The following is a 24,562-nucleotide window of genomic DNA, read 5'->3' on the forward strand; positions in this document are numbered from 1 at the left end:
TAATCGATTATAGTTGCTCCAGAATTGGAAAGACTGTGAACGAATCACGTTGTGTAATAATTCATACGACCAAATCAAGAATGTATACAATTTAAAATAACATTTATATCAATATATTAATATCACTTATGCTGTATGTAATATAAATTTAATCATTACAATTATATCATATCATTTTTTAACACTAGAACTACCAAACTGGTCAAAATGACCAATTTATAATTTCTGTTAGATATTTTATAGACTGCATTTTCAATAATAACACTGTATTTTTAAAGATTTAAATAATTTTTTGCAAAATGTATAAATGAGAGCTTATACACATTGTATTATTACAAAGTTCCTTTATTTCTATGTCTCTGGTGGAAATTTTATGTTTCAATCGTCGGTAGTTCCAGTGTTAAAAAAAAAGTGCGCAACTTAAAATTCACAATCTGCCCCGGAACATCAAAGTTAAGAGTTAAAAACACAACAATTAAGACAAATAAAAACGACTGGAACGTCTTTTTCAATTCAGCCCCCTCGGGGGACACGTTCGCCTATCGTTTTCAAAATGACGTCCGCTAAATGCTTCACGCCTACAAGGATCCTCAAACAGCTAATTCGCCCGTCATCATCTCCCCTCTGTCCAGCCATCCGCGCCACAACGACCAGCGTAAAAAAGTAAACAGAAAATCGTCGAGGGACACCGTCGTCGAGTCGATGTTTCGACCTTCGTCTCGATATGGCCGCTCAACAAACCTAACCACCCTCTGTCGTCCTCTTCAACCCTCTCCTCGAATCTCTCCCCCGTCCTTGCACACCCATCCTCCCCGCCCGCGAGGAGATTTTCGATTTCGCGCGCGAGATACTCAGCACGGAGGCGACTTCCGGGGCGAGAGAGATAAGGGAGAAAGGAAGGTGAGCGTCAAATGGCGATTAACAACGAGCGTGCAGCATCAAAGGACGATTTTCCGCTCGCTTGACCAGAGACGACACGTGCCGCCGCGTGGCCCTCGTGCGACCTTACACTGACAAACTGCCACGCTCAAACACACACGAACTTGCTCTCGTGGAGAATTTTCAATGTGCATCGTGCATTCTTCCTGTTTTCATTTTTAGAGAAGATCTCGATCAGGTAGTCAGTGAAAGTGTCTGGAAGATCATTTACGTTTGAGCGTGCTCTGATGTTTCTTTGATAATCGTAACGACTTGTTCTTGTAGATGAATATCTGTAGAGATATGTGATTTTTGATCGAGTGTTATACTTGATCCAAGTGATATACCTGATTGTTTGGATATTATTGAACATTGTATATAAATCAATCTAATTTCGCCCACTTGAAACTTGCACTTGTTGTCGGAATGATAAATATCTCACTGTACGGGGTGTCCGTAAAGTCTCTTGACAATTTCAGAAATTTACTACAAAGGCAAATGAAAAGACAGATAAGTGGAAATTATTACAAAATGAGACAAATGTATTTAAGTTCTTTTTTTTTTTTTGCCTGATTTAATACAACTCTACATGGACAACATTAGTTGCAGATTTATTACTGTTGTAAGATAATTGTAATTATTACATATGATTACCTTCAGTTTGGAGACAAGCATTAATCTTGGGAACACAGACATTTCAATGTTCTATCCAATATCTATTCCTAAATATCTGTTGAAGAAAGCATTTACGAGCATACTTTCACAGGAGAAATTTGTTCGTTTTAGAGTCCTAATTCATATCCAAAGTTTGACGATTTAAACCAGGAACATCCTGTATAAATTGATAATTCGATTTCTCTAAATTTATCTTGCATTGTATCATTATAAAAAACGATAATTCAAAAAAATTACTTTCAAAATTACTTCGCCCGATGTGTATTGTGCGCAATCTGCCGCGCGAACCGCAGAAATAACAAAAATCCTCTACTCCTTTCGTCGAAAAAGAAAAAAAAAACGATTAAATCGCCGTGCAAAGGTAAGCACACAGTTCCTGTCGTATTGACATTGTAAAAATTGTAAAATCATCGTGGCCAGACGCGGAGGGGGCGACACGTGCGAACCACCGGCCACCGGAAATCAATTTTCCATCGAAACGTTTTCGCTTTCCGGCGGATCGTCGGCAACGACCAAGAAGAAAACGTACCATTGTCCACGGAACACGAAAAACAATTGGAATAACAGCGCACGTTATGAGCGGATAGCTTCTGGTCTGTTTGCATCCTGGCCGTTGTCACCCGGATATGAATCGGCCGTGTGCTCATGTGATTTTGGCAAAGAACAATATTTATTCGCCGTTGGGGCCCCTCCCCCTTCCGTGTTTGATCGTTTTCGAGCCTTTGAAAATGCCGATCGTTCGGAGTTTCCTCTGTCCCGCGACTCATTGTCAGTTTACGATCGTTATTCGTCGGTATCGACACCTCGTTTCATCGGCGAACATTACGCACATACTTGGAATGAATTAATAAAAGTTAAAATCAAAATTGATTTAAATTGTAATTGGAATTATTGAATTCATTCGATGTGGAATCTTACGACAATTTCAGTAATTAATAAATAAATATAAATTTGTTGAGCAATTTTGATGATTGTTATGGATTAAATGATCAATTATACATACTTGGATATAATAAAGTCGACGAGACGATCTAAAATCTTCAATTTGAACGGAACCTGTATCTTCCAAATAAATCACCACGACATGTAATACCATTTTTAGCTTCAAGTTACATCGGTCCAATAATAAGAACCTAAAAAAGATCAAATTTAATTTCTCCTTGGAATTCATTGTATTTAACAATTCTGATATTTATCAGAAAATCGGAAGATATTAATATTTTATAAAATCTGATAATATTTTATACGACCTGTTTTCATAAAATCAGAAATTACGGCATAAAATTTATCAGAAAATTAAAAAAATCCTACAGTGTTCTTCACATTAATGTCGTTCAATACGAAACTATATACGTCAAATAAATATAACTAAATAAAACTAATATATAAATAAGACTATACATCAAATAAATCACTCTACAGGTACATACATACATACATACATACAAGATGTGCAACTCCATTTTTAGTTTGGAGTTTTTATATCGACGAGCAACATCAATCCAAAAGAGATCAAAGGAAATGGAAGCAAGGAATCTGACTTTTGATCGTGGCGATCTCTTTGGTGGAGATCGGAGTTTCCCAGGGGCGTAAGAGCGCACGTGATGAGCCCCCGCCACGTGACCTCTGTCAATACGATACGATCCGAGGCCCACCCCACGATAGCGATCGTTGAATAGGAAGAACGATCGCTATGAAATCTTCATAGCCGGCTCGCGAACGAGAGCAACTATTTGCAAAGTGACCGGGTTTCCGAAATTGCTCGCTGGCCGACGCGCTTCGAAAACAAGGGTCGAACGAGTCCGAAACCTGGGAAACCGTTCTTCTGGCAAACGCACGACGATTCTCTCAGTTTCTGGAACGATCGACACGTGGAAACGTAGCCACGTTGACGAGATTCTTCAACGTAAATGTACTCGAACGCAGATGAAGTATTTTTGTTATGCACACGTGTGTTAAATAAAATGTTCTTTGATGAACATCAATGACACACGTCGAGAAGTTTTTGATTCCCAAATTGCAACATTTTCTCAGTTTTGAGTATATTTGAATGTAAGACGAGTTCAAATGAAAGAGAAAGCGACGAATTGCTTTATACGGTTCGGTCATTCGTTATGGTCCGCAATCAGTTGCCAGCGCAATGCGTTGAACTAAAAAAAAGAAAAGAAAAACAGTTGGATTACATTCTCGGTTGGAACAACATTAATATGAAGAACGTAGAATCAGATTGTCAGAACGCTATATACATGATCGCATGTTCGCTATGGAAAATTTATTTTACGACCTGAGCCTACTTTACAAGTGACTCTTCAAGTGACCTGAGGTTTAAGCCGCCAGTAAACCCTTGACCGTCTGTCGATTTTTGTTCAAAGAAAATCTAAGGTAAGCCTCGATTATGTCATAAATCAAGGCATTCATTCACTTTCCCGCAGTATAGGCAAAATGTTTAAAGAAGAGACGGCTAACATCTGTGCAATTGTCTCGCCTTGGAGCCAAGGAATTTCCCGAAAGCCGATGGAAGAGGAAACAAACAACTTTCTTTACCTACCATCGGCTTGCAAGTTAAAATTAGTCCGACACAATAGTTCGATATTAACATCCTTAGGGAGGAACCCTTAACAACTCAAATGCGCGAGAGAATTGTACAGTCCATTGCAATTAACAACCATAGACTTCGCTCCGTCTAAATCGCGCGCGAACAATATATTAATACAAAGATGATAAAATTCTCTGAACTCAATCCTGTGTGTGTCCTATTTCTTTCCTTACAAGGATCAAATACTTTAATCCTCTAAATTCTATTGTTACTTTCCTCTGCCTATCTACCACGCTTATCGAGTCTTTCTTTCTCTCCGCCGTCCCCTTTCAAACGAAAGGAAAGAACGAGGAGAGAAAAAGAAAGAGACGAAAGACGGGAAGACGTCGTCGGATGGAGCGATGATGCTCATGTGTGAAAATCAAATATCGAGGGCGGCGTTCGAGCAAGGAACTTTATTCATAAATCGGGTACGGTGAATGGCGGCGGTGTTTGCCGTGCCAGATATTAACTGTATCTATGCACTGTGCCTACCGGGCTCAGGATATTATGACCGTTCTCGGCGCATAATTAGTAATCCCTGGCACGTGACGCACACGTGACTGCGGCTCGCGCGACCTACACCTTCGGCCAGAAGGGTGGTTTTGCTGGTAGCTACGTCGGGGGCACGATGGTCGAATAGGAGACTCCTCCTCGGCCGCGTGCACGCTTAAACGCTACGGTTTCCTACAAGTAGAAACGTGCGTTTCATTCAATTAAGCCTGTCGTCCGTAGTAAACCGATTGGTTGGAAACAGTTTCATCCCCTCGTGCGAGTTTTGAATTTTCTTCTTTCTTTTTTCTTTTTCTTCAATTGACTGTCGTAGAAACTAGGCAAATCGCGTCGTCTCTTATTCACAGATGACGATGAAAGTGCAGACTCGATGCTAGATCTTGTCTTGATCTGAAAATGGAAAACATGGTGAAAGAGAAGAATATAAATACTGGAAGAAGAATAGATATTAAATAATAGGAGAATCTTGTAATTTTCATGTTTTGCATATTTTTGCGAATTTTGTGCATTTTTTTCATCTTCAATCTATGATCTAATTACATCTAATGTGAGGTAACAGGCCAATATCAATATTGAAATTATAATCGTATTAAAATCTTGGAATCAATAACGATAAACTTACAAACCAGTTGAAGAAACTAGAAAGTAAGAAACTAGAAACTAGAAACTACAGCTTGTTAAGAGTATTAAATAGTTGTGTACAATAATTACGAATTATCGAGTAGAACTAACAGATTCAGATCGAAATTAAAATTACGAATACAATTATTAACCATCGAATATGACAAAAATTATAATGATTAAATTAAATAGTTGTGTATAATAATTACGAATTATCGAGTAGAACTAACAGATTCAGATCGAAATTAAAATTACGAATACAATTATTAACCATCGAATATGACAAAAATTATAATGATTAAATTAAATAGTTGTGTATAATAATTACGAATTATCGAGTAGAACTAACAGATTCAGATCGAAATTAAAATTACGAATACAATTATTAACCATCGAATATGACAAAAATTATAATGATTCCCAACGATTGATGTTCTTACAAGCGAATCTTACAAACTATCTGAGAAGATTCAATCGAAAGAGACAGAAGAAAATCCTAATTTCCAAAATTCCCACCAGCCTGCTGCGAGGATCTGAAAGAAAGTCCCTCTTCGGTATTTCCCGATTGACATAAATTGTCCACACCCCAGGACTCGATGGATCAACAGGCTTGAGAGACGAACGTGGAAGAACAAATTGCGAACGATTCGCGCGATGGTCGCTCGTTTCGTGGAAGTTCTACGTAAAAAAAAAAAAAAAAAAAAAAAGAAGCTACGCCGCAAACTGGAAGCGACAGAAAGAGACGGGAGCAATTTTTTACGAGGGAAAGGCCCAAGCGAAATTCCCTTCCAGGTCGAAATTTTATTCCCACCGTGGCGGTGTTTAGGAAGGGTGGCGAACGGTCATTAATTATTTATGTGCGGCAAGACGTAACGATCGCGACGCGTGTCGAGGCTTTTAGCGGCCGAGGAGAGACCTTCTGGCCGAAGGTCGCCACCTTTGCACCTTCCGATCCGCCCTAGGGAAAATCACCGACGACTTTATTACCGGGATCATTCGCACGCTTGACGAACTTCTCGTTTTCCGAGGAACTTTCACTGTGCGCGTTTTTTTCTTTATTTTTATTTCTCCTATCAACAGACTGCGAATTTCCATGCATTCGCGGGAAATTTTTAATGTTTCCTTTAACCCTCGTGTAGCCGACGTTGGGTCACCGTTGACCCAGAACTTGAGCGCAGCGAAGAAGCAAAATATTTCAAAAGACAGATATCTCTGGAAATTTTGGCTGAAGCATTATATAAAAATAAAAATTATTTATTATATAAAAATATATAATTATTTATTATATATAATTATTTATTATATATAATTATTTATTAAATATATAATTATTTATATAAAAATAATATAAACATCCTGTACCAAAAAGTTAGGTGCAAAACAAGTATGGCGAAAATTCAACTGTGGGTTAAAAGTGACACGGTGTCGGCTCGCCGCGTCGCTCATTTATGTCGACTATGTCGACTATACCTACTGCGTGATATAAAGAATTTGTTCTAAAAACAAATTCTATTTCTTATATTTTAATTATATTTTTGGAAACATGAATTTGCACGAAGGTCTAATTATTAATGTACATTTGTTTCTAATATCTTTCTGTAATCAACATTTAACCAATCACTGATGACTACTAGTCACAGAAATCCTAAATAGTAATGAAGATAAATTACTGTATATATTACTATATATATAATCTACTGTATATATTACTATATATATAATCTATGTATGTATATATTACTATATATATACTAACGATACTCTTTACAAACATTTTTTGCATAAGAAATGATAAACTAATTAATTCAAATTCGTAAAAAGTTTTCATTATTATAAAGAAGTATACAGAGCAATAGTTTCTCGATCGTTATGGTACCATATCATGATGGTAATTAATCATCAAGTTGTACTACGTTTGTATACTACTTAAAGTCTTAAATTTTTCAATTCAATAGATCAAACAATTATTTTTACTGTCAGAATATTTAGTATGTTCACCACAGTTCGATTTAATTAACAGTCCAATCGATATCTCTGTGATGTACCACGAACGATAACGCTGTATGGGCAGCTTTCTGTTCTCACGAGATGAAAAAGAACTGTGACGATTATTCGTTATCATTCTGAAAACACTGACATATGCTCACTGATCTCGGGATTAATAAAATCAATTCGCCACCAGTTTGTCACATTTCAATGGCCAATCAAGGCAAAATTCTGAATTCTTGAAGGCAAAAGAGAATTATCACCAAGATAACTGTACAGAAATCTGAGGGTCTAATGCAGTTGAAAACTTTGAGCATTTGTGACTCTTTTGACTATTTTCATTTTAATGACAAGTGTAGTTCTCTCAGATTTTAAAAAAAATTTCTAGGTGTATAAAAGTCCACGGTCTGATTAGCGTTTCGATTTAACCACTTGCACTGGCAACTGATTGCGGACCATAACGAGTGGCTAAACCGTATACAATAATTCGTCGGTACGATATCACTGGATAGAAATTATTGAGAAGTAATAAATTTATTATTTGTGTTGCCTGGGTTATAATAAATATACTTAAAATTATAATAAACATACTTAAATATACTCAAATATTACATAATATTTATATTTAAGAGTACTTATTTTCTAGTATATATATATATATATATATATATATATATATATATATATATTTACTATATTTACTATTTACCTTTTAGTATATATATTTTAGTATATAAATATTATATTTAAGTATATTTATTATATAATAAATTAAGTTAAATATACTTAAAACTGAAAAAAGAAAATATTACAATTTTGGAACAGAAAAAATTCTCGACGTGCGTCATTCCAGCGCAAAAGGTTAAAAATTTGTGTTCTATAATAAGAGTAGTTCCTTAGACGAAGTCAGTTTTTATGCCATCAGTGCGAGATTTGTGTTGAGGCTTCCGTCTAAATCCAGAGACGCGGAAGATCGATGTATCAAAGATGGCGCCGGTGGCCAAACATCGCGAGTCCCTGCGCATGGAGGAACCCTAGCTTGGTACAAGGGATCAACATGAGCTTAACGGCAGGCGCCAATATACCTAGCTACCCCCTCGTCGCCCGCACATGCCGACCAAGCCGTCAAGCTGTGGTATTAAACGGGGCATGCGTGAGGTCCACGGTGGTTGGTCACGTATACGTTTCCAACCGCCCTCCATCCTCGCCAACCCCCTTTGACCGACCGTGTGCGTGCATTCTTACGATTTCCAAGGAAGTGTGTTGCCTCCCTTAAGCTACGGGACAATGAAATTAAACGGCAAGCAATGGGAATATAGCTGTACCACTAACACGATGAAAAATTCTCGATAATTTGAACCGTCACGGCTTGGTTAAAAGAATCGTATCCCGCTTGGTCTCGTTTTGAAAGAGAAAGTCTCTCCTTCGTTTCGTTCTCGAAAGCTGATTCAAACGTTTTTGAAAACATCTCTCGCTGAAAGATTTGTTTCGTCACTGGATCCGTCGTCTTGATCTTGAAGATGGAAATGTTCACTTTACTCAACGACTCCTTGAAACTTGTTCTACGACTGTTCTTTTCTTGCTTGAAGTTTGGTGAACTTCGAACATTAGGGCTGGATGACGGAAATCTTGGCTGATAACAAAGGAAGAAATTTAAATATCTTTTTTTTTTTATATATAAATAGAAAGGATTTCGAAGGAATATCGAAATATTGAAGGAGATTGGAATTCTTTATGAGAATTTCACGTGTTGCTTTTCCCAGTCGTTTTCCGTGAAAACACTAAAGGAATATAAAATTTCCAATATTTCTGCCAGGAGAAAAATTACGCGTTCTTTATACGAATATTCGAAAATATAATGAAACACACGAGACTTCATACTTTTTTCCAAAATACGCGAAGTATAATATCTTTTCTGAAATTTCTTATTTCAGTAACTCACGAAATATCTGCAAATTTTCTTAAAGTCTTTCAGAATCTCTCAGAAAATACTATCATTCGTTTATTCTGCAAATAATAGGAACATATTAAATACGAAAGGGTTAAAAAGTACATAAAAACTTACTTTAGAATGCCTACAAAATCCAATCAATTTATCTTCTTAATTTTTCTCATTTCGTAATTTTTATCTTACAAGATTGAACTATTTTATTCCTTGAACTTTTTTGTACTTGTCACTCGTATATTTAATTGAGATCACTCGTCCAATTAATTGAGAATTCATACGTAAATCAAATTTGTCTCGAATGTCTACAAAATTCAATTTTGCTCGTTTTATCATTAAAAAAATTGAAACTTTCTTACATTACTTATTATTCAGTTAGCTAATAACTCACAGGTAAATCGAACTCACATAACAGAGTTCAGAAATAGAGACTTTGCAAAAATCAATCAATGCACCCTTCCCAGTTTCTTTCCCCGTTTCTTTCAGAAACAGATCTACGCCAGTTCAAGATTTTTTTCCCCGGAGGGCTCTGCCACGATCGAACCATGAATATTCCGAGCCGAGCTCGCAGTAATATCGAGATCAAGATAATAAAAAATTCCTACGGGAGGACAGATCTATTTGCAATCCTTTCAAGAAATGAATCAAATCGAAAGGAGAGATATTTCAAACGATCCCATCTGGCGATTAATTCCGCCGGGAAACAGGTCGATTTTCTTCCATTCGCGATGATTTCCCATCCGGGATTCCAGCTTTTTCGAAACATTCTTCCCCAATTAATATTTCATGTTTAATATCATGTCGAATATTTTTATGACTATTTTTATGACTACGAAATATGAATTTCGCTTGTTTTCATGTTCTCTATTACGATTTCGTCGTGCACGCATGATACACATTGATACACGCGTGAATGCCGATGTAATTGACGCAGTTTTTTAATATGTCGTTCGATTAAAATAAGAGTCGTTGTTTGATAAAAGTCCCGGAAAACATGAAAAATTCTGACTGTAATAAAATCGCAAAGACATAGAGCGAGCTGTACAAATAACTTGAGATCACGCGGACAGATTATTCTGTTCTTAATGCAACTGGAAGAAACATTTAATTTCGAAGCTTGTTTTTGGAACGGGACATGGTGGAGAAATTCCCTTTTTAATTTTGGGAGAAACGCGTTATTTGCGGAGCGCTAAACGCGACGAGTAAGCTGCGAGACATATCTTAGTTATATAGAATGCTATGTCGTAGGGAAAAGCTTCTTTTATCCCTTCGAGTGTTCTGTAAGATTTAATTAAAAATCGGGGAGACTCGCAGGCGATACGCACAAAAGCTATTATTTTGAATTTACAGGGGAACTTGGACGCGTTTGCTTTCTAATTTCTTAAAGAACTAAAACAATTTATCAGCCAATTGTACGTTAAAATTCGTATGTTATAAAAAAAAAGTAAATTGTATGTTATAAGCTCCTTGCTTCTAATTTATGTTATATATATTTCTTTACAGTTTCGTCATTTCTTTCAATATTTTTGCTCTTTCTTTAGGAGCAAAATTTAGATAAAACAATATGGAGTATTATATACGTTTTGTAATTCTCCTAACAGTATTAGTTCTCTTGTACAAGGAGTTAGATCCTTTAACTTTTCCCAACGCAAACAAAAAAAAAAAAAAGAAAATGAAGTAAAAGACAAAAGTCATCGAAAGCACAAGATTCTAAAGCACGGTTCTTTTCCACCGGTGGCGCCGATCGATCTCCATACATCTGGAAACGTTCCCCTGTCTCTGAAATACCTCCATTCGTACCTCTTCCGTCCCCAACAAAAACATCCCCCGGGGAGACAGGTATTCCACCGAGTTCCCATAGAAATGGCGGAAAAGCACGCTACGTTTCCCGGCAGCTCTGTCTATGCTCCGGCTCTAGCCTGGTGCTGTAGCATTGTATAAAGCGCAAGCCTCGTCCTGTAGTAGGAGCCTCCCTGCTCCTCCTCGCCGCACTATTGACGGGAGTTTTAATAAAAGTACCCCCACCAGGAAAGCTAAACGTCGCAGTGGAAGGACCCGGTGAACGCCGAGCCAAGAAGATATTGGGTAAAGCAAAGATCGTAAGGACACTTACAGACATCGGGCCCGGGCGAAATTTCTGAGCAGATTGAGACCACCGACGCTTTTCTCTCTCTCTCTCTCTCTCTCTCTGCCTTATTCATGGGGAGACTAGAGTAATCGTAAAGGTAACGCCGAAATTCTTAGCCGAATAGCGCGACGAAAATTCATCAAATAGCGTGCATCTGATTCATCTGGCAAAGAGAATATCTTCCTTTCTTGTTACTTTTCTTCTTTTGTGGTTGATAACATTGGTGGCGTTGGATTGCGAGATTCATCTGAAAAATAAACGGTTAGATGTTAGCGTGACGATACTAACTGTGATGGGGATTTTTACAGTGATAAGTATCATGTAAGTACTTTGATTTATTATTAACAAATATATTACTAAAATTGATCTACATCGAGCAATGAAACTTACGTCGCGTTATTACGCAAAGTATAAATGCTTGAGTGCTTGAATAAAAGAAGAAATTAAAAAGCAGAAATTTATAGCATATAGTGATGGGTAAATTGCAGATTCTTATGCATTTATAAAAGTTTTACACAGCGCAATAGAGCATAGTAATAGCGCATTAGTAATAGTGCATACATAAATTACCATAACAGGTAATATAAATTACTTACATATTATAATTACTATATTGGCTTCTAAGTGAGAATATTGAAATTTTACGAAATTCACAATGACAATATTTATAATGTCAAAGGTATGCATATCCAGCACCGTATTTTATAACAAATTTTATATAAATATAATTATAATTTTATATAAATTACTTACATGTTATAATTAGATTTTATTTTTTAAATTATATTCACGAAAATATACTGGCTCAATCTTCTAAGTGAGAATAATTGAAATTTCACGAAATTCACAATGACGATATTTATAATGTCAAAAGTATGCATATTCAGTACCGAATTAAGGATTTTATGACAAATTTTATATAAATATAAATTACTTACATGTTATAATTAGATTTTATTTTTTAAATTATATTCACGAAAATATATTGGCTCAATCTTCTAAGTGAGAATAATTGAAATTTCACGAAATTCACAATGACGATATTTATAATGTCAAAAGTATCCATATCCAGCACCGAATTACAGATTTTATGACAAATTTTGTTGTTCTAACCTCAATCTTTTAACCCTGCTAAATTCCAATGATATGATCGATTATGAAAAAAAAGTCGATCCACCGACTGGTGAGAATGAGAAAAACGTTGAAAACGAATTCTCAATTGGCGAATCGTCACTGGATCACGGTCTAGTGCCGCGTAATACAAGGTGGCGAGATCGTTCTTTGAATACACACACACTATTATGGGGACTATTATGACGCCTGGTCGATCCCATAGAAAGACGAGTGCCGGCTCCCGTGGATCCTCTAGACAGCAACCAACGATCCATCGTTTCCACTATTCACAGACAAGCCTCTGTGTTTGACCACAAACTGTTTTAATCCCTCTGTTACTTCTATTTGCGTTTCTCAAATCGTTGAGCAATATCCGCTCGCTCGTGATCTAATGCGGCCACTCTTCTCAGCCGCCATTGAGGTCGGATGTATCGATCTCTCGATGAATCCGCGCCGGCTCGTGAAATCTGACAAAAATTGAAAACGGAATTATTGCAGAGGGAGAAATCGTAAAATTAATCTTTCTTAACGTGTAAAATTTGAGAAAAAAAAAGAAAAAAGAGAATTGAAAATAGAATTATTAGGTAAAACGAGAGTTGAGAAATTTGAGGTTGATCGGATGTGTCGATCTATCGATACGAGTCCGCGCCAATTCTTAAAGTTTTGAAGAAATTTAAAACGAAATTATTACAAGGGTAGAATGAAAAAGATTGGAGAAATTGGAAATCGTGGAATCAATTTCTTAAAATCTGAAGATAAAAAAAGAATTGAAGATAAAATTATTACGAAGGTAAAACACGAGTGTTAAGAAATGCGAGATTGATTGGATCGATCTATCGATGAATTCGCGCCAATGCGTGAAATTTAAATTCGAAATGAAGGAATTCTACTGAAAGTAGAACGAGAGTTGGAAAAATCTGGAATTAATTTTAATTTGACATGTAAAATGGAAAATCGTATTACGATACTTGAAATATAATACTTTAGACACAATACTTTAATTTTACAGGAAGAGAATACTTTGATTGAACTTTTAAACAGCGGGACTCTTTGCGAAAGGAAAAATAAAAACAGGGACAAACTAAGGTGTCATTAAAGGAGATCCTACGGCAATATATGAGAAAAATACAGTTGATTTGAATTAAAAAGACCGATTAATCAGAGATCAGTCGGGATTACAGAAAGGTGGACCTGTACGAAGGAAAGAACAAACCGAAACACCTGTGATTAGTTTACTGGCTTCAGAGGAACGGCGCCGGTTAATCGATAGTTAAGCAAACATGAGAACTTCGTGGCTAATAGCATGTCAAATCTAGCGAGGGTAATCGGTGAAGCTCCGTCAGCTGTGTCCACAACGATACTTTTCACTCTTGTCTTTGGAATATCCCAAAGCAGTTGATTTATTGACTCGTAGATACTGTCAATAGACGATCGTTTTATCGACTTTCTTCATCATTTGTTATCGCGGAGTTACTTGTTTTTTTTTTTTTTAATATTCGATCGAAAGATGAAAATCAATTTTTAAGATTTGGTTGGCACGAACAGGAATCAATTTTACGAAAGTATAATAAAGACGAGTGTTGAAAAATAGTTTGTTAATGCTGAGAAGTGATCGTTGTTAAAGCAGTAAAAGAAAGATACTTTGCAAGATGTTAATTTTGGCAAATTAATAAGTATTTTTGAGGAGACGATAATATTTCTTGATTTTAATACTTTTAATATCTTTCAAATGTAATATCAGCTATTATTTTATTTATTAGATCATAATATTCTAATAGTCGAAAAATTTTATAAAGTTTCATATACTCTGTCTTTTTCCATTTACCAAAATTCTCTCCTCAGAATTTCCTCTTAGAACCCTGATGTTTAAAATGTTTAGACAGACTTCTCTATTTTTCTCTTTAAGTTACACTAAACAAGCATCCAAAGTAAAAAATATTAATCAAATCCTCGTTAATATTATACGTTATACTTGATACACATCCAAAATCAAATATATTAACCAAGTCCTAAAAATTCTCCTTACAGCCCGATTTAAAAGAAAAGCAACAAAGTATAATAATGTAAATTGACCGGGAGAAATGATTGCAAATGAAAGGTCGCGTTAACGCAACATTGATCCTTAATGGGTTAATCCTTGGGCACGCGTACGCGAAACCTTCAAGTCGAATGAACTTTGAGTCGCATCAGAAAGTTCAGCCGAACTTAACAACCGACCGGGATAAGGTTAAAGGTTATCGTTCGACGAAAGAGGGACCGCGTAGCCATGAGACTCGTTTTCGCGACTCCGCCCTCGCTGCTCTTCCTATTCCACCCCCTTAAATTTGACATGCGCGTTCAAAGCACTCCACGACGGTTCTCAAACTCGAGTCTCTTCCATTCCAACTGTTTTCTGTCAGCAAGTCTGTTGTTGAATAATCCAGCATTATCGGACGAACGATTTCTTTTCAAAGTTTTTCGAGATAATCGCAAATTGTCAATCATTGATAATCATTGAGAGGGGTAGAATCAAGATCTGTTGAGTGAATTTGTTTGTAGACTTGTGTTGTGTTTGATTGATGTCGTGCCTTGATCTAGATGCCTCTGTAAGGTGGAAGACTTTCATGATCTTTTTGATAATGAGTTTTTAATAGTAATGCTGAAATTAATAAACAATTTGTATGAGGAAATAAGTAGGAGAAGTGTTTGCGTATCATTGTATTTATATCATAGCTAAATAAAATGCGGATTTTTATGTATCTTTAGAAAGAGTGCAAAAATTTACAAAATACTATATGTATAATATCCTGTTATAAAATATTTAGTTCCTGAATTGTATTTGTAAAAATATAAAATTTTGCTCCTCCTTTAATTGTATCTACAAAAATGTAAAAATGCATAAACATCCGCAGTTGAATAACAGTAATAATGGTACCTTTGTGTAACTCGAGATACTATGAAAATAGGATATAAAACTTGATAAAAAAACGATTTATTGAAAAATGGAGCCACGTGTTGATATCTTTTCCGATCTCTCTTATCTATATATTATATTTAAAAAAAATCTCAAAATACATGATGATAAATCTGTATAATTTCTAAATATAATCATTGATCAGTTTGGCAATTCTGTGTTCACGACATCAAATACAGAACATCTGAAAAAAAAAAAAAATAAACATTATTTTTCAGCAAGTAAATGCAATATGTGCACGTAGAAATAATCTATTATATGCTGAAAGAATGAGTTGGATGAATTGAATTGAACAAGAGATATGAATCTATGATACATCTTTTTTAAATGAGAATAGTTATAAAAGGATATTAACACAATGACAAGTGAATAAAAGTAATACAAGTAATCATATGTAATTTCTTGTGTCACATCACTGAATCTATCCAACTCCATTCATAAACCAACAGATCAACAATACCAATATCCAAACACGAGATAAATATCTTAATGTAACCGTATCTATTCCTCGTCGACAGTATAAACCAATCAACATGAAGAATCGTCCGTTCCTGCCAAAACATTCCAAAAATTAACGACAAATCTAAACGTACTAGACAAACAGCATCTTGATCCGATGATATCTTCGTTCCACCGATTGGTAAACCGATCAGTCTGCATAATGTGATTTAAACGTCACCCTAACGAGATCAGGCTCGCCCCGAATGTTCGGCTTGTTACAAGGTCGGCGCGAGACGAGGGTGCAAAACGATTAATCCGTGACTTTTCGTGCGAAGCGGGATCGAAACGTGCTGCGTGATATCCTTGGCTGTAGGATACGAGACGAGGGAGCCAGCTGTCGACCGGGGTGGTAGCGGCTGCACGTACAATATCACCGTGGCTTTTGGGGGATCCAAGATGACGGTCCTCTCTTTTCCGTCGCGTTACGCTTTAGGGAGTCTCTGCACTGGCGTCAGCTTGCGAGGGAAGAAACGAAAGGCTGACCCTGCGGACCAGGTCTGCGAAAAAACTGTCGCTTCGCGAGATTATTGATGTATCAGCGATACGACTTCGTCGTATAAGGAAAGAGAAACTCTTGCCTTTGCAAGATTGAAATTCACGTAGCGTGTGATTCGTGGATGGCACGTGATTCTAGATTTGCGGCCTTGGTTTATCTTGAATCGAAAATTGAAGCCTCTAGATTCCTGGATGCTTGATATATGCATGCACGAATAAAATCGATAAATGAATTCTATTTTTTTTTTTTTTCAATCTTGGAGAAAAGTTCAGAACTTTTGCAAAGACTCGAAGACTTTTGAACAATTGGTGGTTTAAAATTGCATCTTCGATTCAAAGGAGCGCCAGAATGATAAAGCATTTGAGAATTTTGAAGAATTTACGTTAATCAATCGTACTTATATTGAAAATTCTCGAAACTTGGCATCATCCGTCTGTTTTAATTTAATTCACGCATCATTTCATCCACTCTTCTTCTAATCAGCACCTAAGTGAAAAATAAAAAATACTGAAACTTAATCGTATCCAAAAATTGTCACTATATTATATCTATATAATAAACAGAAGAAAGAAACAATACGATACGTCTCAACGATAACTGTAAGTACAAGATCACACACGTGTTGGATCACATTCTTTTTATTTTAACTTACGAACTTACGTCGCTAGATTTTACATAAAATATACTTAATCGATACAACTGCGCATAATATACTCGTGATGCTGAGAAAAAATATATTGCACGTATGCTACATCCTTTGACGTCTTATATATCTTATTCTTGTACAGTGCGCGAGACATCTTTGTGACTGTAGAATGTAGAATATCGTAAACGCATCCTTAAATACAGTGAAAAATACATTTTCTGTTGTACCAAGCTCTTTTGTTCTATCTCGACAATAGACAGAGATGTCCAATGAAGAAAAAAAGAAAATTCTTCCGTAAACAGAAGAGACAAATATTTCTTCAATATATTTCTGCTGGTATACAGAGTATCTCAATTTTCGTGGTAGCATCGAAAACGGGGCGATTCTACGTGGAAAAATAAACCAGAAAGAAACAGTAATGTTTTTCATCTCGAGTTCTGTTTCAGTTATATTTATTAGACTTGATGGAACGGCGGAATGAATAATCTATGTGCAAGAATAAACGAAAAATGTAGAATAAAGTTTATTATACTTAAAATTTCGTTGAAACTTGTCTTGGTACGCGCATACCAAAATACAACAGTGAATGAAGTATCTTACAAAAAATTTTATTACTACATTTTTCATTTATTCTCGCAAGTAGAATCTTCTATCGATTACTTGCGCATATATGTATAGTCATACGTAATTTCGCGAAGTCTAATTTAGAAATACCCTGATTTATATGCACCTGACAGATTTTCGGACACGAAGGATCATATTTTCACGTAGAATCACCTTCTTCCCGGTTATCACACGTCGAATCGAAGACATTCGTTTTTCATAATTAAATACGCATACGCACGTATACATTCTTGTTTCAAACATGTTTCTTGCAGGACGAAACGAGTCATGTCTTTCATTTTTGTAACAAATATATGCAAGTATATACATATATGTCTCTATGTAACAAAACGTTTGCAAACAGCTGGAAAATATTTCACTTTTAGCAAAGGTTCAAAGAATCAAAGTTACGACACTTCCATCTCTTCTTCGTTCATAGAAAACTATATACTCTCTTTGTTACTTTTCCTTTTTTCCCTTTCATTTTTTTATCTCGAGGAACATAAAGTGCTACCGTTGCATTTTCTGTCCTCGTCTTCTGTTAATATCCTGTTCATTGTTCTTGAATAAATGCAGAAAATACGCGTGAAAACGGAGGTTCGTTCGAGATCTGCGATACAGCTAGTCAGTACACAGAATTTCTTTAATATCAAAATCAGATCAGATCCGACTGTTTCGCGAGTATCAATGTATACAAAGTTCCCGTAGAACCGGAAGTCGACAGATGTATGTACAGTTAAACCATCGAGTTATTTACAAGAGCATGAATAAATTAATTAGTTTTATAGAAACGAGCCGTAGCCTGCCTGTATAATTTCTAAATGCCAACGTCGTTTAGCTCCATTAAAAATTTGTATTTATTTGTCACTTATTATAAAAAAAAAATTTTTTTTTGAGAAAGAGGACAAAAGCTATTTTTAATTTCTAATGCTTAATTTTGAACTCTATCGAAATAATTATTTAAATAAATAATTTTTAAACAGATTTATCTGACTGACACGCCACCGTATTTATATTTTTGTACGTGTGTTTTAAAATTAATTAATTAACGTTCAGTTAAAAGATATGATAAAAATGACATCGAGCAATCAATTGATCATGTTGTTAGACAGACTACAGCAAAACCACAGAGTGTTTCAAACAATTAGAACGTCAGATAAATTGCAATTTATCATCTCTGACTGTTTAAAAATTATACAATTCGTCCTATTTATATGAAACAGCCTGTAAGAGAGCAGCCTCGCATTTCTTTCAAGCTGGCGAAATATCGACAATTAATGTACAATTAGATACCAAACAACTCGCGTCCTATCGTAGATTAATATTACATACACGATAGAATTTACAATTATAGTTTAAGGTATAATTTATAATTTATCTTGTTTTCACAAGACACAGGAGGGAGTAATTTTTTGGTGGAATAAAAAAGTACGACGTAGAATGGAAAGGCAGAAGGAAAAGGATAGGCAAATACCTGGATATTCTTGGAGAAAGAGTAGGATATTCCTCTAGACAGATTATACCATGGCTTCGTTTCAATTCTCGGACGTAAAGATCATCGTCCCTTCGTGTTAATCATTTGCGACGCTCGACGTTGTCAAAGGCGGGTCACCTGCTGTTTCACGCCTCACATTCCCTTCAAAAACAACTCTATTTACTCTCTTAGGAAATTCTTAGACGCGTGTTTTGTGAGACGATCAATACAGCTTTTAATTAAGAAAGCTCCGTATATCATTAGGTGGTAATAACTAAATTCTTTTCGAATGGTCATGAACTTTGTAGCTAGTTAGACTTGAAATAACTGGGGTGAATCTTAAATAATTTCGGTTAACTTTGATTTGAATCATTTGAGTTGAGATTGATAAATCTTTAGATATATCATTGGAAAAGAAAATCATTCATAAAAATATACTTTGATCACAAAATGATAAATTCTGATTTGCTAGATAAGAAAGTTAGACTTTAATTAATTAGACAAATCTCAAATAATTTGGGCCAATGTTGAACTAAATAAATCACGTAGATTGAAGTTGACAGACCTCCAGACCTCGTGTTTGTGGACACTCTCCAGATTAAAGTTCAGGCTGTTTGGCTTAATATTCAACGAGTTAAACTTCAGTTTTAGTCCCATTCTTAAAAATGTTGAATTCGAATATGTTCAAGTTGAAATTGATTGGACTCGATGGGTTCCTCAGCTGTTGATTTGGTCAAGCCTCATTTTGATTCATGTTAATTGGGTTTAATTAAGTGCATGTAGAATAAGTACTATTTCTATCACTCGGATAGAATCTGCCTTTTCTCTGTTCTTAATATGCAGCAAGTCACAAAAATTCTTTCTCCCTAATGAAAACTTCCGTTGTATCTGTCTGTGTGTCCAATTGTTTAGGAAAAATAGTTTCTTCAATCAAAAAATTAATAAAAATTAAAAAAAAAAATGGAAATTATTCCTTCAAATGCCTATCTCTAGAAATAAAAATTTCTCTACATTAACAGCGAAACTACTAATGCACATTCAGTCCAAAATCACACATAAAACTTTAAAGATGCTCATTGTGAGAGACCAATAACAAAAAGCATAAATTCAATTTTCGTTACAACTAAAGTTAAATTTATCTTTCTCATTCAAAACAAATTGAAACTAAATCGACAAACTTTAAATAACATTCTAGGTTTTTTTCTTTTTTTTTTTTAGTACCTAATAGCACAAATGATTATCAGAACTTCTGATCACAAATCCCTCTCATCTAATTAATTTACAACTCTCTCTTCCTCTTTGTCGTTCTAATAATATCCTTAGGAACTTTCGTTTTCAATTGTTCTTTATCCTCAAAATATCATCTGACGAAGGCAAACGACGACGCATAAAACAGTGGACAAAATCCAGAAATCTACTAAGAATGACTTCTCGCTCCAGGTCCCTTTAAATCCTCAATAACTGACCTTACAGTGACATCTCCATCATCAAGGTCCACAAAGTGCTTCAAAACAAAGCTCATCAACTTACATCGTGACATAGTAGAACCTCGACGAAAAGACGAAGCTTAATTAAGCGAATCACAAGTCAAAGAATTCATCCTTTATGATCCTTGTGATTAAAAGACACGTACTTAAAATTGACGTGCGCGATTCGTAAAAGCCAATATATATATATATATATATATATATATCGACGTGAAACGCGTTAGACTGAGCTGGTTTTCGGTAAAGGTTTCAGCTTCAACTCCCGTCGTTGCTCGTGGTAGTCTTGAAAACAAGGGACAATGCACAGATTGGCCTGACACTCGGGACAATGATACTTCGTCTTTCTTCGGAGCGTCCTTCCGTGGGCGTCTATCGTGTTCCAGCAGTGTTTGCAGCTTAGAGCTGGCCCTGGACGCAATACTGGACAGTGACCGAGTCGCAGGTCACCTAAATTCTCCCGCGATTCCCTGCTCGTCGCCTGCAATAAATATATATACACGTTCCTTTGTCAATCAGTTGTCCCAATAATATGAAATAACAATATAACAGAAAATACATAAATGCTAAATGCCAATGGTGTAATAAATACTGAAACAATATAAACAAAACGTAAACAATATAAATAAAAACAAACAAATAGATGATATATATATATAAATAAATAGAAACAATATAAATAAAACATTTCTCTCAAAAAATTGTTATAATCTTTCTTTTCACCAAGCCAATCACTAAGTTAATCCATCAAGGGTCAACAAATATAATTTATTACACATGCTTTAAATTTCATAAGGTTGTAGAATCGTCCACATTTGATCAACGAGTGTTCCATACTTGCGGAGACGAGGAACTCCGTCTGAGTTCCGTAGTCTTCACCCTCAATCCCGACGTGGAGCCAGTGGTAGTCTCTGTAGTAGTGGTAGCGGTACTTGGTTCGTCCGTCATCTCCTCCTCCGTTTTGACGACCGGCGCCGGTTCCACGACGATCGACGGGCTGGAGGTCCGACTTGGGAACTCCGGGTTCGAGTGTTGCCTGTATATCCAGTAATTGCCACTGCCGGACTGTTGCTGACTAGACAAGAGCGGGTGGGAGTGTTGCTTCATCAAATAGGATGGCTGAGGTACGGTCAACAGGTTCGTCGAGGTGGTCACCGTCAACAGGCTCGGCTGGTTCACCAGGATCGATTGCTGCGGCGGCGAGATTCTCGTTTCGTCCCAGCTCTTCGACGACGTCTGCGGCAGATTCAACGTCGGCGCCGTCATGTAAATGGAGGACGAGACAATGTGAGGCGACGATGACTCGCTGTCTGGCGACAAATGATTCGACTCCTTCTTCACTCGCGGCTGCCGCAACAGGCGACACCTTTTCGGCCCTGCCTTGCAAACTGCTGGAACGAAAAGAAAACGACGTTAAAAATGAGGATTGCGAATGAAAGACTCGAAGACTCTTTACATTCAATCGTTAAGTGGACATCGGGGTTTCGTGCATTAATTTTTTAATTGACGAGAATAACGAAGGGATTAGCTCCACTTTTGAATAAATTTATGGTCGATTAATATTCGTATTGATAAACTTTTAGATGGAGCTAATCGTTTCCTACGTCAAGTAAACATTTTTAATGAAATTGAAACGTATAAAAAGCGAGGCTGTTCCGTTCTCGCTGCGAATCCTCAAATCGTATTATACATTGACGTCATTGAAGATTTATATAATCTTCTGTTATCTCGTTATATTTTCAATGCTGTAAAGGAAAATTCATTCCTATTTACCAATTCGTTACAAATTAGACATAAACTCCAATTGTTAAAGCAGGATTGAAAGTCCACTTAAGGATTGAATATATCACAGAAGCATTGAAGAGAAGAATAATTTATTAACACTACAACAACCGTAATGACTTTCATATGATTTTCACCGCTTGACTACCAAAAAATTAAGTTTTAATACTAAAAGTATTAGTTTATATTCATTTATTTACATATTTAGTACCTTTCTTCTTACTTTCTACAGATTCATGTCAATGATCGATTGTTCAGAAAACCACACTTTATAAATTCTTGATAACATTTGCTGATCTTTGGTAAAAATTACGGTTGTTCTAATGTTAATGAAGTAATCGTCGCAATTTATTTAATTTGTAATTAATGCTATAGTTTGTCCATTATAATTATAAAGAATTAAGAATAGAAATGTTCCATTATATATAAATAAAAAGAAGCAATATAACGTTTAGACTTTTGTATGATACAACAATACAAAAATATTATATAAATATTTTTTATTACTATATTAATATAGAGTATTTTAATTGGACTATCTTTCCATTTCTATATCTATATCGTATATTAAATATAATATTAAACAAAGTAGCCAGAAACAAAGATAGTTGGTCCATTGAGAAGCCCACCGATCTCTCATCGTAAATACTATTCTATCACTTTATCTCTTATAAAAATTAAATACTAAGAAAAATGTATGGAAATTAAAAATAAGTCTAAAACACTCCGTATTTTACATTTCAAATATATTTTGTAAACAGTTTAATATCGTATCATAAAATATATATATATATATAAAAACAAATTTAACTGGGAGTACAATATCTAGATGTATAAAATATTCTGTCAAACTTTATAACATAATTTTATTTTGCTGCAAATATAAAAAAAAGAAAAAAAACAATAAATTGCACTTATCAACAAAGAGTGAATGTAAAATATCGTGAGAGAAGTGGGAGATCTCAAGGAAGTGATCGGAAACAATGAACAATTTTTGGATAAACCATAGCACAGGAACTACTAAACACTTACAATTAGGTGAAAGTTGCTAAAACGTGCTCTTCGTGTATGCAAACGACAAAATTTCATATTAATATGCAGGCACAGATATTTTCTGCAGAAAGAGTTGGGTGATCGTACGTGAAGAAATGTTTCTTTCTATGTACAAAAATTACTACATAAACGGAGATCTAAAAAGACGGATATCTTACATGAATAAAGTCGCAACTCTGGCCAGAAACAATTTTTAATTCGTTCTTCCTTCACGTGATTTATTAAAGACGTTATACAATAACACTGACACATCAAAACTCGACTCTCTGCATATAAAACTCGATACTCGGACTTCAAACTAATTTTTTTTTTTTTGTTTGTTTTAAATCTCTTATTTATTTATTTTTTTTTTACGGAGTATCAATGTTTAGGATAGTGTACATTACAATCAACATTTTAACATTCTATATTCATCTATTTTCTTTGTACAGGCGTTCGAAACGAAAAAGAGAGAGAAAACAGCGAAACACGCTCGAGTTTCACGAAAATAATTGTTCGATTATTTCAAGTCATTAATTATTTGCTAATTTAAAAAAAAAAAAAAAAGAAAGACGGAATTTCATCGAAATCTCATATCGTGTCGATGATATAAAATTTTCGAGTAGAAATTTCAATTGCTATATACATTTTAAAATTCAACTATTCATTGATTAATTTTAATTAAGGAATAGAGAATTGCAAACCGTGATACATTTTAAAATACGAATAATATGAAAACTGGAGTCTCCACTTAGACAAAATTGAGAGATTTAATATTCGTTCGCGCGAATCGAAAAGAAATTAAGGTATTTACATCGTTAAAATTCTCTATTTAAATGCTAAATAAAAAGATATTATTCTTCATTATATACGTATAATATATATTTATATATATATTATATATATTAATATATATTATTATTATTTATATATATATATTAATATATATACATATAATATATGAATTTCGCGCTTCAATGGAACACTTATCGATCACTCTCGTTTGTCATTTACACGTAAAATTAGGAAAATCATTGTACCAGTAATCTTATAAAGAAACTTAAGATTGCTTTCGTTTTGGAAAATTACTATAATAATACTATACTAAACAAAAAAA

General features: G+C 35.1%; 1 protein-coding gene and 1 long non-coding RNA gene across 9 annotated transcripts in view; both read right to left on the reverse strand.

Moving 5' to 3' along the window:
* Positions 1 to 314: 314 nt before the first annotated feature.
* Positions 315 to 12,935, reverse strand: LOC122537222. 7 transcript variants are annotated; one of them, XR_006308579.1, is made up of 6 exons: positions 12,475 to 12,935; positions 11,347 to 11,608; positions 4,664 to 5,071; positions 2,597 to 2,726; positions 1,573 to 1,750; positions 315 to 1,404 (listed from the first exon to the last, which is right to left on the reverse strand). It is a non-coding gene; the product is annotated as an uncharacterized LOC122537222 (long non-coding RNA). The 7 variants fall into 7 exon arrangements; XR_006308578.1 differs by having other exon boundaries at positions 1,831 to 2,726; XR_006308577.1 differs by having other exon boundaries at positions 1,573 to 2,726.
* A 4,109-nt stretch (positions 12,936 to 17,044) lies between these two features.
* The window catches only part of LOC122537215 (longitudinals lacking protein, isoforms H/M/V-like), a 13,980-nt gene continuing 6,462 nt past the window's right edge, over positions 17,045 to 24,562 (reverse strand). Inside the window, exons 5-6 of one of the 2 annotated variants that reach the window (XM_043670236.1) lie at positions 21,469 to 22,019; positions 17,045 to 21,112 (exon numbers count right to left, since the gene is read on the reverse strand). In XM_043670236.1, the coding sequence (XP_043526171.1) occupies positions 20,855 to 21,112; positions 21,469 to 22,019 (809 nt within the window). In that variant the 3' untranslated portion in view covers positions 17,045 to 20,854. Of the gene's footprint in view, positions 21,113 to 21,468; positions 22,023 to 24,562 lie in introns of both variants that reach the window. The other variant, XM_043670235.1, reaches the window with a different exon arrangement.

This window comes from Frieseomelitta varia, unplaced genomic scaffold, assembly GCF_011392965.1.
Source record: "Frieseomelitta varia isolate USP_RPSP 00005682 unplaced genomic scaffold, Fvar_1.2 scaffold_894, whole genome shotgun sequence".
Lineage (NCBI taxonomy): Eukaryota > Metazoa > Arthropoda > Insecta > Hymenoptera > Apidae > Frieseomelitta > Frieseomelitta varia.